The sequence below is a fragment of the Cyprinodon variegatus genome, unplaced genomic scaffold, assembly GCF_000732505.1.
Source record: "Cyprinodon variegatus isolate N-32 unplaced genomic scaffold, C_variegatus-1.0 Scaffold971, whole genome shotgun sequence".
Classification (NCBI taxonomy): domain Eukaryota; kingdom Metazoa; phylum Chordata; class Actinopteri; order Cyprinodontiformes; family Cyprinodontidae; genus Cyprinodon; species Cyprinodon variegatus.
In genome coordinates this window covers 96,194-111,236 of record NW_015151424.1, presented here as the reverse complement: position 1 = coordinate 111,236, position 15,043 = coordinate 96,194, and the positions used below count along the sequence as shown (strand labels likewise).

General features: G+C 38.9%; 2 protein-coding genes across 2 annotated transcripts; both read right to left on the bottom strand.

The window, feature by feature from the left end:
* Positions 1 to 525: 525 nt before the first annotated feature.
* On the bottom strand, positions 526 to 10,417 carry LOC107100435 (katanin p60 ATPase-containing subunit A-like 1). Its single transcript, XM_015398901.1, has 11 exons — positions 10,291 to 10,417; positions 9,645 to 9,819; positions 6,730 to 6,890; positions 6,358 to 6,526; positions 6,150 to 6,268; positions 5,943 to 6,048; positions 2,885 to 3,043; positions 2,661 to 2,787; positions 2,440 to 2,574; positions 2,196 to 2,322; positions 526 to 1,659 (listed from the first exon to the last, which is right to left on the bottom strand). The coding sequence occupies exons 2-11, from the start codon at positions 9,804 to 9,806 to the stop codon at positions 1,461 to 1,463; spliced, it is 1,464 nt and encodes a 487-aa protein (XP_015254387.1). The 5' UTR covers positions 9,807 to 9,819; positions 10,291 to 10,417; the 3' UTR covers positions 526 to 1,460.
* A 1,683-nt stretch (positions 10,418 to 12,100) lies between these two features.
* Positions 12,101 to 15,041, bottom strand: LOC107100436 (ras-related protein Rab-33B-like). Its single transcript, XM_015398903.1, has 2 exons — positions 14,769 to 15,041; positions 12,101 to 12,683 (listed from the first exon to the last, which is right to left on the bottom strand). The coding sequence occupies exons 1-2, from the start codon at positions 15,024 to 15,026 to the stop codon at positions 12,237 to 12,239; spliced, it is 705 nt and encodes a 234-aa protein (XP_015254389.1). The 5' UTR covers positions 15,027 to 15,041; the 3' UTR covers positions 12,101 to 12,236.
* Between the last annotated feature and the right edge of the window lie 2 nt (positions 15,042 to 15,043).

Sequence of the window (15,043 nt, the reverse complement as noted above, 5' to 3'; positions counted from 1 at the left end):
GAGATTTAAAATTAAAAAAAGACCCAATTACCTTATTTCATAATCTATTATTATATCTCCGTTTTAAGGAAAAACATACTAATTCAGTTGGCAGATCATTGTATGTACCTGCTCAAATCAAGAGCAATTGATATAGGAAACTAAGTTATTCTTACGGTAAATGTATTTGAGTGAAGGATTTAGTTCAACACACAGGGCCATAAGAGAAAAAGCCTTTACGAAGATATGAGAAGATAAGGCCTCAGAGGCAGATATATCCCAGAATGCTTTGGAATGCTTAAGGTCTACTATATAACCCTATATCTAAATAGTGATTGAGGGATTAAGGAGTTAGGGTGGAAGTTCAACACAGTAAGCTTGTATGAGCTGTGAGAACAGCAACAAAACAGAGCGTGCACCAGGAGAAATGGGCTCTTGCATGCACTCGCATGCTCATTTTTCTATTTTCTTTTTTTTTTAAAGTGGAGAGGGCAGGTCTTTGAAAACATTCGCAAAAATCCTTCCACAATACCTTTAAGAACAAATAATTAACTTTATTTTGGAGAAAAAGTAAAGCTGCATGTCAGCACACACATTCAGTCGCTCTTAACACATTTGTCATAACAACAAATATAAAAATGCACAAAAAACAAAATAAGTCACAACAAAGCAAACATATCACTAAATTATTAACATTCAGTTAGTGGTAAAGACCTGAAGGTTTTATGAAAATACATTTAAAGTGCTGAAATGTGTTTCCGTAAGACAAGCTTCATATAAAAAAGATTTAAGAAATTTTAAGTAACAGTGTTTAAAACAATACTTCACTCTGAGAACAATATTAAATTATGATAAAATAAAATCTTTCTAAAACATCTTGTAAATGGAAAGCTGAACACTTTTTTGCGGGCCTTGTGATGATTGTGATTAATTGGAAGACGTTTCAGTTCGTGTTAAAATGACATGGCCTGATTTGTTCTTGTGTCTTTTCTTTTTACTTTGATTACAACTCTAGGTTTCTGGTATTGTTAGGCATCAGCAGAAAGGCCTGATTATTTGTGGCATAGAGATTTTATTTTCTTTCCTTTTGAATGAGAGCTGCACAGAAACGGAGCCAAACAAGAATGTTTGGGGGAAAAAATACAGTTTTCCATCCTTTTTGACTATTAAATGATAATTGCTGACTCCAAATTGATCAGCTTAATAATACAAGCATCACTGATATACACTAAGAAGTAAGACGTTGGATGTACTCGTCTATAATTATAGAGTAAAAAGAAAAATATAAAAGAGCAGCTTTTTTAAACGTTCTTATGATGCCTGGTCACAGATGTCAGCCTTCTGAAGTGAACTCCATTGTCACTGATGCGCTCACTGGCGCCAGTGTTGGAGTTGTCTTCCTCTTCAAAGCCTTCACACTTTAAAGTTGGAAACTTTTCCTTCAACCCTCTGGTCCAACAGTGTGATTTTGCATCCTTTTTCTACACTGAGCCAAACTCAGCCATCCAGGCTTCATATTTTTCCAGGTCAGCAGCTGAGACGGATTTTGAGATCTTCTTTAGAGTCAGAGTGAAGTCCTCCATAGTGACGGGCATCTGGAGCTCATCTTTAGAAAGGGCTCGGATCTCCTCAGGGCTCAGGCCTTGGATTCGGCGACGCATGGCCATCATGGATGCATCTCTGATGCAGATACAGGAGAGAAGATTGTTACATTCAGGTTTAAGAGTTTAAAACCACTTCTCAACTGAGAATTACGGCCTACAGGACGAGAGCGTTTCAAGGTGAAATAAACATCCTTTGCAGAGACTGAGAACATAGAAGTTCCTGAATATTCCACAAAAAATAAATCACAGGCCAAGATAAAATCTAAAAATATTCACATAATATTACATTGTAAAAGCAAAGAGCATAGAATAAGACTTCCCAATAGTTTTTCTACACATGATATTTTGGTTCCATCTGAGCAGAGCGCTTTGTTTGCTGCGTCTCCTGGATCGACCAAGTTGAGGACTAAGGCCTCAGTAGATGGGTCGTGCTCGCTAACCACTGCACCACTCAAGCAAGCCCTCTTTAAATAAAGCTTCGTAGAGTGCACAACCATCAGATTTCCATGTCAATAAATTCTGCAATGTATTGTGTATTGTATAAAGAAGGAAAAGAATTGAGGAAGTAATAGAAAGACATTGAATTGCACCATCTGTTCATGGCACACAAACCTGCAGACATTGGTGATGTCTGCTCCTGAGTATCCCTCGATTTTTTCAGCTATGAGGTCCAGGTCCACATCAGGAGCCAGCTCCACCTCCCTCAGGTTGATCTTTAAAAGCTCCGCACGGCCTACGGCTACATAAATTAGACATCGGGGGGGATGCTTTATGAGGAATGGATCAACATAATTGAAGCACAAGCCCGCAGGATAAATCTTGTGTGAAACAAATTGGGCAGCAGTTGAAAGGTCACCTGTGGGCAGGGGGATGTAGATCCTCTTCTCCAGCCGTCGCCTCAACGCCTCATCAATGTCCCAGGGGAAGTTAGTGGCAGCCAGCACCATCACCATTTTAGACGGGTCATCGTTCTCCAAGGCCCCACCGACACCTGAGAAAAACACAGAACTACAATAAAACAAAGGAAAACATCAGCAGTAGTAGTTTAATCCCTTTCGCCACCTGTGAGCCACTAACCATCCATCTGAATCAGAAGTTCTGATTTGACGCGCCGGCTGGCTTCATGTTCATCGGACGTCCCTCTTCTGCCACAGATGGAGTCAATTTCATCTATGAAGATGGTTGTGGGAGCGTAAAATCTGGCCTTAAAAAAAAAAAAAAGGTTATTTTTTAATGCAGATAAACAATACGTGGAAACATTCAACATCTTTGTCAGGGGAAAAGTCTGAGGAAACAGCCACCATTTCAAACAGCAGACGGACAAGTTTCTCCGACTCGCCCCTGTATTTGGAGGTGAGGGTGGAGGAGGACACATTGAAGAATGTAGTCCCACACTCTGTAGCCACAGCTTTGGCCAACATTGTCTTTCCTGTTCCTGGTGGGCCGACCATCAGGACACCCTGAGGAGGAAAAGATATAAAAAGAAAAGCATCAGATAGACTGTTCCACACTGATCGGTAAAACAAACAAAAGATCTCCAAGCTAGTATGATCTATCTAAAGAGGTGGGATCAAAACCTTTTGCTAAATGGACCAAAACTATTAAAGTTGGGTCAGAACAAGGATTTGAAAAATAAAATAATGATAAAGCTTGCTGTGTTCTCTTAGTTCTCCTCAATATGCAATTTAAAGGAAATGGTCTGTAAATATGATAATACTGCATTTGAACCTATGCTGGGTTTTTTTATTGGTATCGATTAATTTGCTGAATATCTGTTGGCAAATTAACAATTATACATTTAAGAAAAGTATAAAATCCAAAATGTGACCCCTTCCCTGAATAGAACAGAAAATACAATAATAGAATAGAATAGAAAAGAAAATAATAGAATAGAATAGATCTTTAATGTCCACCAATTTGGAAAATTGTCTTTGGCTAACCAGACAGTGCTAAAACACAGACTGACAAAAGATGAAACAAAAAGGAACAATTAAGAAAGGAAACTACTCTACAGTCCGTGTCCCTCTTGTGTTCTGCTGTGTTAAAGATCTAACAGGAATCCAGCTTTCAGACGCATTTTTTCTTTGTTCCTAAAGCCTGTGTTACACCTTGACAATTTAGTCAGTGTACGCCTGCTGTGCAAAAACGCTGATTGGTTCATTCAGTTAGAAATGCTGCGCTGCGATTGGATAAGTTATGGGTCAGTTCTGATTAAGTTATGAGCAAGCTAAGTACACTGAAGCACGCTGGGACATGTCGACATATAGCAAGGGCGTCATATGCCATCGTATGCTCATACTTGGGGCATAAGTTACAGGTAAGTTATTTGAACTTATCTCCAACATATATCAACGTATCTGACAGACAACCGACGACTGAACGTGTGTCGGACTTACAGATACCATATAATGGCGTTTAGTAGAATATCTTAGTGCTTTTTATGCAGGCCGGGCGCATTGCTGCCCCCCTCAGGACACAGGCTTGTGCATTATTTCATGGATATTACGCTGCTGTGTGTTATGCATAAGTTAGGCAGTTGTTAGACATAACTTCTGGACTTGTTATGAATACGCTATGTATGTGCCCAAAATTGAAAAAATACGTAGAAAGTTTAGTGTATGCCAGCGTTTTAGAAGATTCTGGGACGTCAGGCATAATTGTCAAGGTGTGACAGGGGCTTAACCCAGAATTTTGAGAAAAATCTCTCTCTGAACTGCCAACACTTGCTCTCCTAATGCCTTTTAAAATTTGAAACATTTACCAAAGCTATGGGATCCTGCTGAAAAAAGCCCATCAGTCTTGTGCCTGCTAGAGGAAGGACACATTTTTCTACTTGTCTACAAATTGTGAGTTTTCACAGCTGGCTTCACCTTTTGCAGCACATTTTGACCAAGTCATTTTTTTCTTCCAAACTAGGCTCCTTCCACTGAGGAAGAGTCGATTAGAGAAACCGCCCTGAAGGTAAAAGTAAAAACGTGCCTTTTGTGCTGCAGCAGTAATGTCCTATCACAAATATGTGGCTCGTGTGCCGGGTGAAGACCACAGGCCACCTATCGAGAACCACCGATTTATTGTTTGGGTACAAAAAAAAATTAACAAAATGACAAAATTTCTCTACATTTTCAACAGAAATAAACTCGCCAACTAAGAGCACAGTAACAAGCAAGTTTAGTAGATAAAAATAAAAAGTTACACTTAGTTTTGCACTAAAATAAGAAAACTAAATACAATTATGATTCTGATTACTAAACATGAATTACATGAAAGCAAGCAAATACCTGTACTCATCAGTATTGTTTGTATGTATGCAAGGCCCCACAGATTTATGTTATTCAACTAGCAGCATAGTAGTCATAAATGCTGAAAGTTAAAGCAAATGTAACGTTCTATTTTTCTATAACGTTTGTCTTCCTACTTCCTCATTCAAAGAGAAATAATCATTGCTTTGTTTTCATTGAGAAACGTTTCCCATGTGTGCATAAAGTACAACAATAATAAGAACTGTGTTTTCTTAAAAAAAAAGAAGTTAAGTATTGACTCTCTAATGAGAGCCCTGGGGGGGAGCGCATGATGAAAGTAAGAGGCAGATGATGACCGTGGAAAAAGCATTTGCGTAAACAATGAAATAAATGGAAACACATTAATGAGTATTAATGTGAACTATGTGTGCTTATCCCTTTCAGCTATGCTGTCTGGCAAATACATCTATACCGTTTAAACCGTTTCACAGATTTTATGTGATAGACCAACAAGTAGTGCATATTTTAGGATGGTTAGCTGTTACATAACTATTTTTTACATTTTTGCAGAGTTCCTTATGGCTTTTCTCTATCTAATCATCTAGAACTGGATCGGTTGATTGGTAAAAAGTAAAGAAGTTTCAGCTACTTCCATCTGAGCTGCAAATCTGCAGCTTCCCCAGGGTCTAAATGACTCCTCTTAGGTCCTTCGATTCTCTTTGCTTAATCTGTTTAGGTGAATTGTCTCAGTAGGTTTTGGTTTCTAAGATCTTTGGGATTTTGTTTTATAAGCAAAGCCATGCTTAACAGCCCTCCCCTGTCTTATGTGTCCATCAGATTTCATGATGCTGTTTTTCTACGGATGTCTGCTAAGAAACATCTGATGCTTTTACAGATGAGCCGCATTTATATTGAAACCAAACTGCACTCAGCTGCATTCTGTTTAACATTGGGTGAACGTAAAGCTAACTGGTTGCATTTTATTTGGGTCTATCGTAATCTTTTATTTTGAAAAATCAGGGGGGAAAAAAAGTAAATTTGTGGTTGTAACATAAAAAGTGTGAAAAGTCAAAGGGATATATTCTATATATCCATGTTCTAGCAAAACACTGTAATCTACCTTCCATGGTCGACGAATCCCCTTGAAAAAGTCAGGCATCCACATGGGCAGCACTACGGCTTCTCTCAGAAGCTTCTTGGCATCTTCTAAATCAGCAATATCCTCCCTAGAGTATACAGAAAAAGGTCAGTGATCAGAGGAAATAGAGAACTTTCCCAATTATAGAATGTGTAAAAATACCACATGAAACAGTGTGTGCCGCCCTACCAGTGCACATTAGGATTACGGGAGACAATATCCCTCTCCAGTGAGTCCACCAAGTCGCTGTCATATCCAGTACTATCAAACTTCTTTTGTTCTGCATCACAAGCTTCCAGTTTTTTACCCTGATGTTACAAAGTTTTTTTTCTTAACATATTTCCTTCTGTTATTATTTTCCTCCATTACCTTGCAGAATGAAACATAGCTGTCTGACCTTATCATCTTTGGCCTTAGCAGCCCGGCCGTCTCTGTTTCCCTGCCGGTCTCCTTTAGAGTTGGCCTGAGCGCGTCCCCCTCCTCCTCCTCCTCGGTGCTGCAGACCTGGAGAGTCCTTCCTCTGCTTATTCACCGCACTGTTAGGCCTCTTCACAACAGCAGGATTCCTATAAAGACACAAGAGACAAACAGAGACATGGAAGGTTAAACATTACCAGCGAGATCATTTCTGATAGGAAAACAGTGATAATGCAAGTGACAGGAAATTACTTACACGTATAAATGTAGTTTGGCTGTAGAGATAAAGCTGACTATGCTTTATCTCTATGACTATCAGAAACAACAAACATCTATTTACAACATTGCTCACTTGTGTTCTGCTGGGATGGGTGGGGGCCAAGCGGCTGGATCCTCTGTTCTCTCCTCTGTCTGAGGGGCAAGGATGTTGACAGGCTTCTCAGACTTAAAGCTCTCAAGTGTTCCCATGATGCCTTTCACCTGCTCATATTCCTCAGTCAGTTCCTGTCTAAGCTGCTCACACACAGAATGAAGGAGAGTAAATACCAGCATTAGATCTTTGAGTTAGAATAAGGGCTTCTTATGTTTGGCCCTAATAAAGCTCAGTGTTTGGAATAACATTCTGATGCTTTAAAAAGTTACGCTTAATTGACAGATTCAACACCTGACTTGAAAACTTGATCACATGAGATACATTTATATCAAACTGATGCATAACATTTTGTAACTAAGACATCCTCTTATCAACTTTTTGGCTTGATCCATGTACCTTTGGATGTATTTAAAATATCTTCCAGTCTGAATTATTTTCTACAAATGAAACGTGATGAACTGGACGAATGCCCTCCCAAATAACAGCTGTTGTGAGAGATTACCAGAAGATTATGAAATTTTCACGAATTTTTGAAAAGACCCGCCCTTCACTTAAAACAACAAAAATGCACATGCACAACCCTGTACCCGCTCCCGAGAGAAAACGCCTATTAAACATCTGCGAGAGCATGCATGAGCCCATTTCCCCTCGTGCATGCTCTGTTGCTGCTTGCGTCGCTCATTCAAGCTTAGTTTCCAAAACAAAAGATTTGCAATTTTTTCACCATTTCAGACTCGCCACCGGTAAGTGAAAATCGGGATGACCACACAGGACAGCCCTTTGTAAAGATATCTCTAGAATGATTGACAATTAGGAGGATCACTTATTTTGATGAACCACTCAGAAAAAGAGCATCCTCCACTTTACATTTAAATAGCTAGAACTGGACGTTTTTAATTAATACCTCATTCAAATCAAGGGTAAAACTAATGAATTATTATCAGTTGAATGATTATAACTATAATTTGCCTACTGACCAGGGTTTTTAGTCCCTTACATAAAAGGTTAAACTCCTGTTTAACTCCTGTTCATTTTTCTGTTTCATCTGATATGTGGACATCTCATCTGGAGCAGGCAGAGATTTTATTTATATCTATTTTGTGATTAAATACAAAGTAAATAAAAAAAAATTTGAGTAAAGGGTGATTCTAGCACAAATGTTGGTACAATAAAGACTCATAATTTCCTTCGAAACCTGTGATGTTGCATGCCAGTTCATTTTAATATGCATTATAATTTTATATTACATTGTTTTATTGAAAAGTGTCCTTCTTGAGTAGAGTGGAAAGCAACTAGAAAACTAAAATCACCTCCTCAGAAGCTCTGCACGTCTTGCGCATTAAAATGACCGTATCCCACTGTCGTAAATTTCTGAAGGATGGGTGTGGGCATGTCCCCACCAACTCTGGCACGGAGGGGACAATTCCCATCAATAATTTCTGCTTTTCCCCCCTTTCTGCTCATTTACTTTAGCCAACAGTAACTGGGGTTGGGTGCAGCTGTCTGTGTTTAGAGCGTTTTGATTCCGTATTTTTCCTCACTCTCCCGTTTCTCTATAAGCCCACCTCTTGAAATATCATCAGATCTGTCGCTTTGCGACATAATATTTGGGGTCGCTGTTCACTGCGTACAGAGTAGCTATGTGGAGGAGGAGAGACACAGCAGCACTCAGTCAATTTAAACCGGCATATACTTTGATATACGTTTCAGTAAAAGTTAGGAGATGGGTTGAATAAAAGAATTAGAGATGCCACCGAAAAAAATCCTTTCATTACACATAGGGGGCTTTTTCAGCTAAAAATGGCAACAGAGTGTACATTTCTATAATTTTAAAAAGCTGGGCTTCTGAGAGGACCATTACTCAGAGTTACAGATTAAAATTAACACATATCTGTTGTTTTCTTATTGAACAGAGAATCAGACTGCAGAGCTTCTAGATATCTTGAAAATTATTTTCTCAGGCATCATTATACTGATAGACAGGTTCATAAATGCTGTTTTTAAGCAGAGCAGAAACACAATTAGGGAGAGCAGCAGATTTAAGGGTGTAACAGATTTACTGGGATATGCAACATGCAATGACAAGTCTCAAAAGTTTACAAGAAAAATTACGCTATACTATAATAAAATTCAACATATCTTTTTGTCTTTTGTAGTTCAACAAGACTCAGAAATAGCTGTGCCAGCAACCCAGAGACAGCCAGACTCACAGGAAACAGACTTAAAATTAAAATATAAGGAACCTACAAGACCTACAAGCACAAATAATAAAAATCAGTGTATAAATGACTTTTGAAATATAAGGTTCAATATATAGACATTGGCTGTCAATAATATACGAGACAAATTTCTAAATCTGATTTTGCTGCTTGTGAAGGAGGATAATCACTGATGCAGCTTAAAGGGAAGCCATGCATGGATGCATGGGTGGAACTGAAGTTGTGTCCATACTAGGGATGGATGATATATTGATGTTGGCATCGGATATCGGCTGTTATTCGTCTTTTTATTCAGCTTTTGAGCACTATAGGCAGGCATCTGTCTATAAATATCAGTGTATTGTGGTACTCTTGTGTTCTCAACAATAGGAAAGCATTCAATAAATATATGTTTGAGCTCATTAGGTCCATCAGCCACTATCCTAAGAGTGTCCCCACCAACTTTTATCACCCTTGCCTTATCCTTATGCAAATCTCCATTTTTGTACATTTATGTGAATGTATACTTTGGTCATTAGTTTTATTCCGATGAAACTAAGCCGATTTATTGTCATTTGTGGTTAAAGATCATCTTAATCATGTGTAGATAAAAGGTAACCATATTACATGTTTCAGTTTCCATACTTATTGCAATGTCAGATTGCCACAACACAATAAAGCGGGAGGCTGACTGACCTGTTGCCATTTGACCTTCAGTGCTGGATCTCTGAGGGACTGAGCGTGTCTGTGGATCTGCTGAATCACGCCCTGGTAGTACACCACAGAGGAGTCATAGTTCCCCAGCAGAGCATACTCACGGCCCTTCTTGGCGTTGTCACAGATCTCTGCCAAATTCATGCTTTAAACACACCTGCAGAGGAGCCAACAAGCATTAAAAGCGTGAGAAATCAGATAAATCTAAAAGTCTACCCTGGCCTACTATTATTGTGAATTATAAGAATATCAAGTGTATGTATTTATAATTTACGTTCAGGTAATTCAATTAAAGAACACCTGCTACACTATAATTAAGCTAGCTGGTAACAGGGACACTTATTTTTTTATGATGTTAACGCCGTATTTTTTAGTTTTTCCACAAACAGCAAGCATGTAACAAATAAGGAGACATTAATTTAAGGAACAAATTACGTCACGTACGCGTTCAAGCCGCCTTGGTGTTAGCATATTGCTAACTTGCGGCCAGACAGACACTCAACTGACCGTCAAAAGCAATCCCTCCCCACCCAGATAGTGTTTTACCAAGCATGCCGGCAAAAACAACAGACACACACCGCGGAATGTATGTTTAAAAACGCAGTTTTAGTGAAAGTATGAATTATACCTGCATAAAAAGAGACTGTTGGCGAAGTTTTCTATGAATAAGCAGTCGAACGTTCGGCAAAGTGTTACCATGGCCGCAGAGACGCAGCGTGAATACGGACAACCCTCGGTTACCGAGATGCGTTCAAATACACAAAAGAAATTGTAAAAAGACACACGGCAATTGATTACGAATTTATTAAGATAATTTCTAAACCACTGAGAGGAAAGCCAATCCAAATGACAGAGAGCTAATATTCATCTATATTTATACTATTGACGATACTACTTTTACTTGTATATATATTTATATTCTTCAATGCTTTACAAAGCTAAATAATTTACGTGGCTTCCTAAATGCACCATCATGTCTGTTGCTAGGCGAGCTTTAGCCGCTGAAATTAGGTCAAATATTGAGATGCAGTGGACAGCTTAAAACCGCAGATCTATTTAATCGCCCTAATGGGTCTTTACAAAGAATTTTTTTTATATAAAAATGAAATAACATGAACTGTTAGCATTATCCAAAATTCTGGGGGCATTTTAACCTTCTTTTCTCAGCCATGATGTAGCTAAAGGTTCATGATGTGCATGAATAAATCCTCCACACACAAACATATCTAACTCTTCTTCAAGCTCATATGCAAAAAATATATATATTTTAATGTGATGTATCATCAATCTTAGTGACTAAACATAACATATCTGGTATATTTATTTTTATATATGATTGGTAAATATTTAAAGCACTAAAAGCAGCAAAAAAAACTTAATCCAGGTTTGAAAAGACTAAAAAAAAATGGCCCGTTCCACAATACCAGTGATGTTTTTCAAGCAATTGAAGTGATCATGTGAGATCTGATGAATTAAACGCCATCCACTGTCTCTCCCGGAACGGTGCCCATGTAAAAGCTTTGCCTTCGGGTCAAAAACTCAACTAGATTGTTTCCTTTGTTCTGATTCTCTGTTTGACCTCCAGTTCCACAAACTCGTCCTACTGCTGTGGTATCATCTGTAGATTTACTCATCCGAATAGACGCACATTCATTTAATTATGATCATTCCTGCTTATATTCCCCATTGGTAGAAATGCACAACTCAACTTACAGATCTAGCTACGTAAAAAAAAAAAAAAACTTAATAAATAAAACAACATAGGCTCATTTCATTGAATTACGCTTCTCTTAATGGTAAACATCCAACAGACCAGTCAGGTTTGATATGTTTTAATGTTATTTGCAAGGACCTTGAGGCTTATTTTTTGACATGCAGGTCAGAGTTAATAATTAATATTTTCTCCAAAAAGTATCAACATTTTAGCACCTTTTTTTCTTCTTTTTGATTATATCAGTATCATAGACCTGTGTTTGCAATGAAAACAAACAGAAAATAAACACAAATCAAAACCAGCAACAGTTTTTTTTTTTTTTTTTAGTTGTTTTGTAATACTTATTGTAACTAACTCACAGTTTCATTGTCATTGGATCTGCCTTTCAACATTTTTTTTTTTTTTTTTTTTTAAGTTGTTTTGTAATACTTATTGTAACTAACTCACAGTTTCATTGTCATTGGATCTGCCTTTCAACATTTCTTGTTATTTTTTCTACATTTTTTTTGTCCAGCAGTGTGAAATGTAATTGGATCACGGAGCAATATTCTTCCAGAGAACGATTTTGACATTTAATTTCATTGACCATTATCTTCAAAATAGCAAATTCTTGACACATCTTCAGATTCACTCATGCATTTTGAAGAAATATTGGTTCGACCTTGCTGAAACTTGTAGGTCATTGCTGTAATGACCCTAAGCTTAACGTAAAAATCCGATTTTGTTTTTTTTGGGTCATCAGATAAGGTGTCTTTTTAATTTTTGATTGCTGCTCAGTAACTAAGTGACAAAATTGGTTTGAAATAGATGTTTTAATGGCGGCTGCAGCCTTTGTCCAGTTTATGAGTCCACAGTTGACCTTAGCACTGACAAGATGTCATTTCCTGTTCTCTCTGATCCCTCAGCTCTGTGACACAGCTCTCATTCAGCTGCTTTAGTCTCAGAGGTTTGTGGCTCTTCAGCCGATAAGCTAAAGTTAAAAAGATGGCATCAACGTGCTCCTTCTCAGCGGGGTCTTTGGCCGAGGTCTCAAAAAGGGGGAAGTTGTAGCTGTCTGCAAGACAGTGAGCAGCAGAGGCGGGCACCTCCCGAAGCTCCCTCAGGTCACACTTGTTTCCCACTATGATGCGTGGCACCAGTGGCCCCACAGAGTGTCTGCTGCACTCCTCAATCCACTCAGGAATGCTTTGGAAGGAGGGCAGATTGGTGACGTCATACACAAAGATGACGGCATGGACGCTGCGGTAGTAGTGTTCCACCATGCTCTTTCTGAAACGCTCCTGACCTGCCGTGTCCCAAATCTGCAACTGGAAAAGAAGCAAAAGCAGATTCATTGCTGTTCGGCACAAAGAACTTGATAAGTCTGAGGAAAAAGAACAACAAAATTGTAAGCATTGCCTGTATGTTTGCTTTGTAATGAGAAGTTGTCAAATAATAAAAAGAGTAATTTGGAAAACATGTCCAGGGAATGCATGCTAAATTTGCAGCCGACCACCAAATGAGAGAGTGAGAGAAAAAATTAAATTGCAGTTCTTCTGGATAAATTAGCAAAGATAGATTTAAGTTGTGGATTGTGTCTCTAAACTCCACTACTGCTGCTGTTTTTGTTACAAGCATGGAAAACCGTTTACAGATAAAACAGGGAGTGCTCTGACTTAGGTATGCGAATTTTACTCCCTTATTTTCCCCCAAAATCCTCACCCCATATGTGATTTCTTTATTGTATTACTATGATTTTATCATTGCAGCAAAATCTAATACATTATTATTGTTATGAAACTTACATTTGAAGCACTAGATCCCCTTATTTTCCCACAATGGGGAAATTAGCTCTCTGCATTTAACCCATCCCCTTGGGGAGCAGTGGGCTGCCATTGTGTTGCGCCCAGGGAGCAGTGTAGGGTTAAGGGTCTTGCTCAGAGACCCAGAGTGGGGCTGATGGGGATCAAACCGGGTACTTGCAGCTTTCTAAGAGCACTGCTGCAACCACTAGGCCAACACTCCCATATCGTACAGCAAAATATTCAAATGACATGACATTTGCTCCAGGATAAACCTTTAATCATGAATCCTTATTATATATTTAAGCCCACATAGTCCTTTTTTATAGTTGGCTAATACATTTAGAGCCTATGTTGTCATACGCGGCTTATAGAAGACTTTTAAATTTTTGCATCTCCAGTCAGATTGTTTTTTTTTTTTGGTCCAATATGGCTCTTTGAACAGTTTAGGTTGCCGACCCCTGCTATTCATCATACTGAAAGCACCATCCCAAGTGTGAGACATGGTAGAGGTAGAGTCATGATATGGGAATGCTCTGTGTTACAGCGCAGACTGGGAAACTGGTCAGAGCTGACTTGGAAGATGGACTTAACAAAAACATACGCTTATCCTAGAGGAAAATGTGTGGGAAGGAACTTTTCCATCTTCTTGGAATGGTCTAGTCCAAGTTCAAACCTTAATCAAATGGAGGATCACTGGCGAAACCTAAATATTCTTGTCCAGGGATTGAGGTCTGAACATAGATAGCAAATATTTTATTCTATATATCCCAAAAGCTGCTTTGTGTCAATCTGTCACTAAGGATTGAGATATATCTGCTTTGTCTCGAGATGAAGCAACTCTGCATTTCAGCTTGTAGGATCTAATATGCTGTGACACCATCCTGGAGAGAAATATCAGCTGTGCTGCTTCCATCAACACCCTTGTTTATAGATGCTGGAGATCGGCCCGTTTTCCAGTGTAGTCCTGTTTCTCTGACCGTGATTGGCTGGATGTGCTCTCTTCAAACTCTGACATGGGAGCTGGCTCGGGGCTCGTCTGCCTTGCTGTGTGTTTCCTGGACGGAGCCGCCTTTTACAGCTGCTTTTTGTATCTCTGCTTCTGTCTCCTTGAACCCCAGTCGGCCTCGGTAGATGGCTGCTCACACTGAGCCTGGTTCTGCTGGAGGTTTCTTCCTGTTAAAAGGGAGTTTTTCCTCTCCACTGTCACTACAAGCATGCTTAGTGTGAGGGATTGCCTTTGAGTCAATGAGTCGATGCAATCAACTGTTTTTTCCTTAGATAGAAAACTTTGAATCAATTTGACTGGATGATCTGGTTAAACTATGAAGTGCCTTTAGATGACTTGTGTTGTGAATTGGAGCTATATAAATAAACTGAATTGAATATATAAGTGTTAAATAAATAAGTCTGATTTTGAACTTTAGCAAGCTTTCCAAAAATAAACCCCTAACTTAAACTAAAATATGACACGCTGTAGGCCATTATGTTTTAATTAAATCAATAAATTAGTTTCAGACTGCTGCTAATCTAGTTTTAGGGTAAAAACAACACAAAGAGCGGTCCATGCATATCTCAGAAGGTGTAACTGAGGATGTTTAGCCACCTCACCTTGATCTTCTCTCCGTCCAGCTCCACCGTCCTCTCCCTGAAATCCACCCCGATAGTTGCCTCTGGGTTTTTCAGGAAAGTGCCTCCGCAGAAGCGGTAAGTTAAGCACGTTTTCCCCACGTTTGAGTCCCCTATGACTATTATCTTGAAGATGCGAGCCTTTCCGCAGTCATGCTCTGAATGGGAGCAGAGCTCCAGGGAGTCATTTAGACTGAAAACTGTGTCAAATTCCTCCTCTGGTTTGTTTTCTATTGCCATGGCTCATCTCGTTGATG

Excerpts from the sequence above, each read along its gene's own strand:
- LOC107100435 (XM_015398901.1), bottom strand. The coding sequence starts at position 9,806 with ATGAATTTGGCAGAGATCTGTGACAACGCCAAGAAGGGCCGTGAGTAT. Across the intron at positions 6,891-9,644 it reads TGAAGGTCAAATGGCAACAG|CTTAGACAGGAACTGACTGA; the intron begins GTCAGTCAGCCT and ends GTGTGTGAGCAG. Across the intron at positions 6,269-6,357 it reads CTAAGGCCAAAGATGATAAG|GGTAAAAAACTGGAAGCTTG; the intron begins GTCAGACAGCTA and ends TTGTAACATCAG.
- LOC107100436 (XM_015398903.1), bottom strand. The coding sequence starts at position 15,026 with ATGGCAATAGAAAACAAACCAGAGGAGGAATTTGACACAGTTTTCAGT. Across the intron at positions 12,684-14,768 it reads TGGACGGAGAGAAGATCAAG|TTGCAGATTTGGGACACGGC; the intron begins GTGAGGTGGCTA and ends CTTCTTTTCCAG.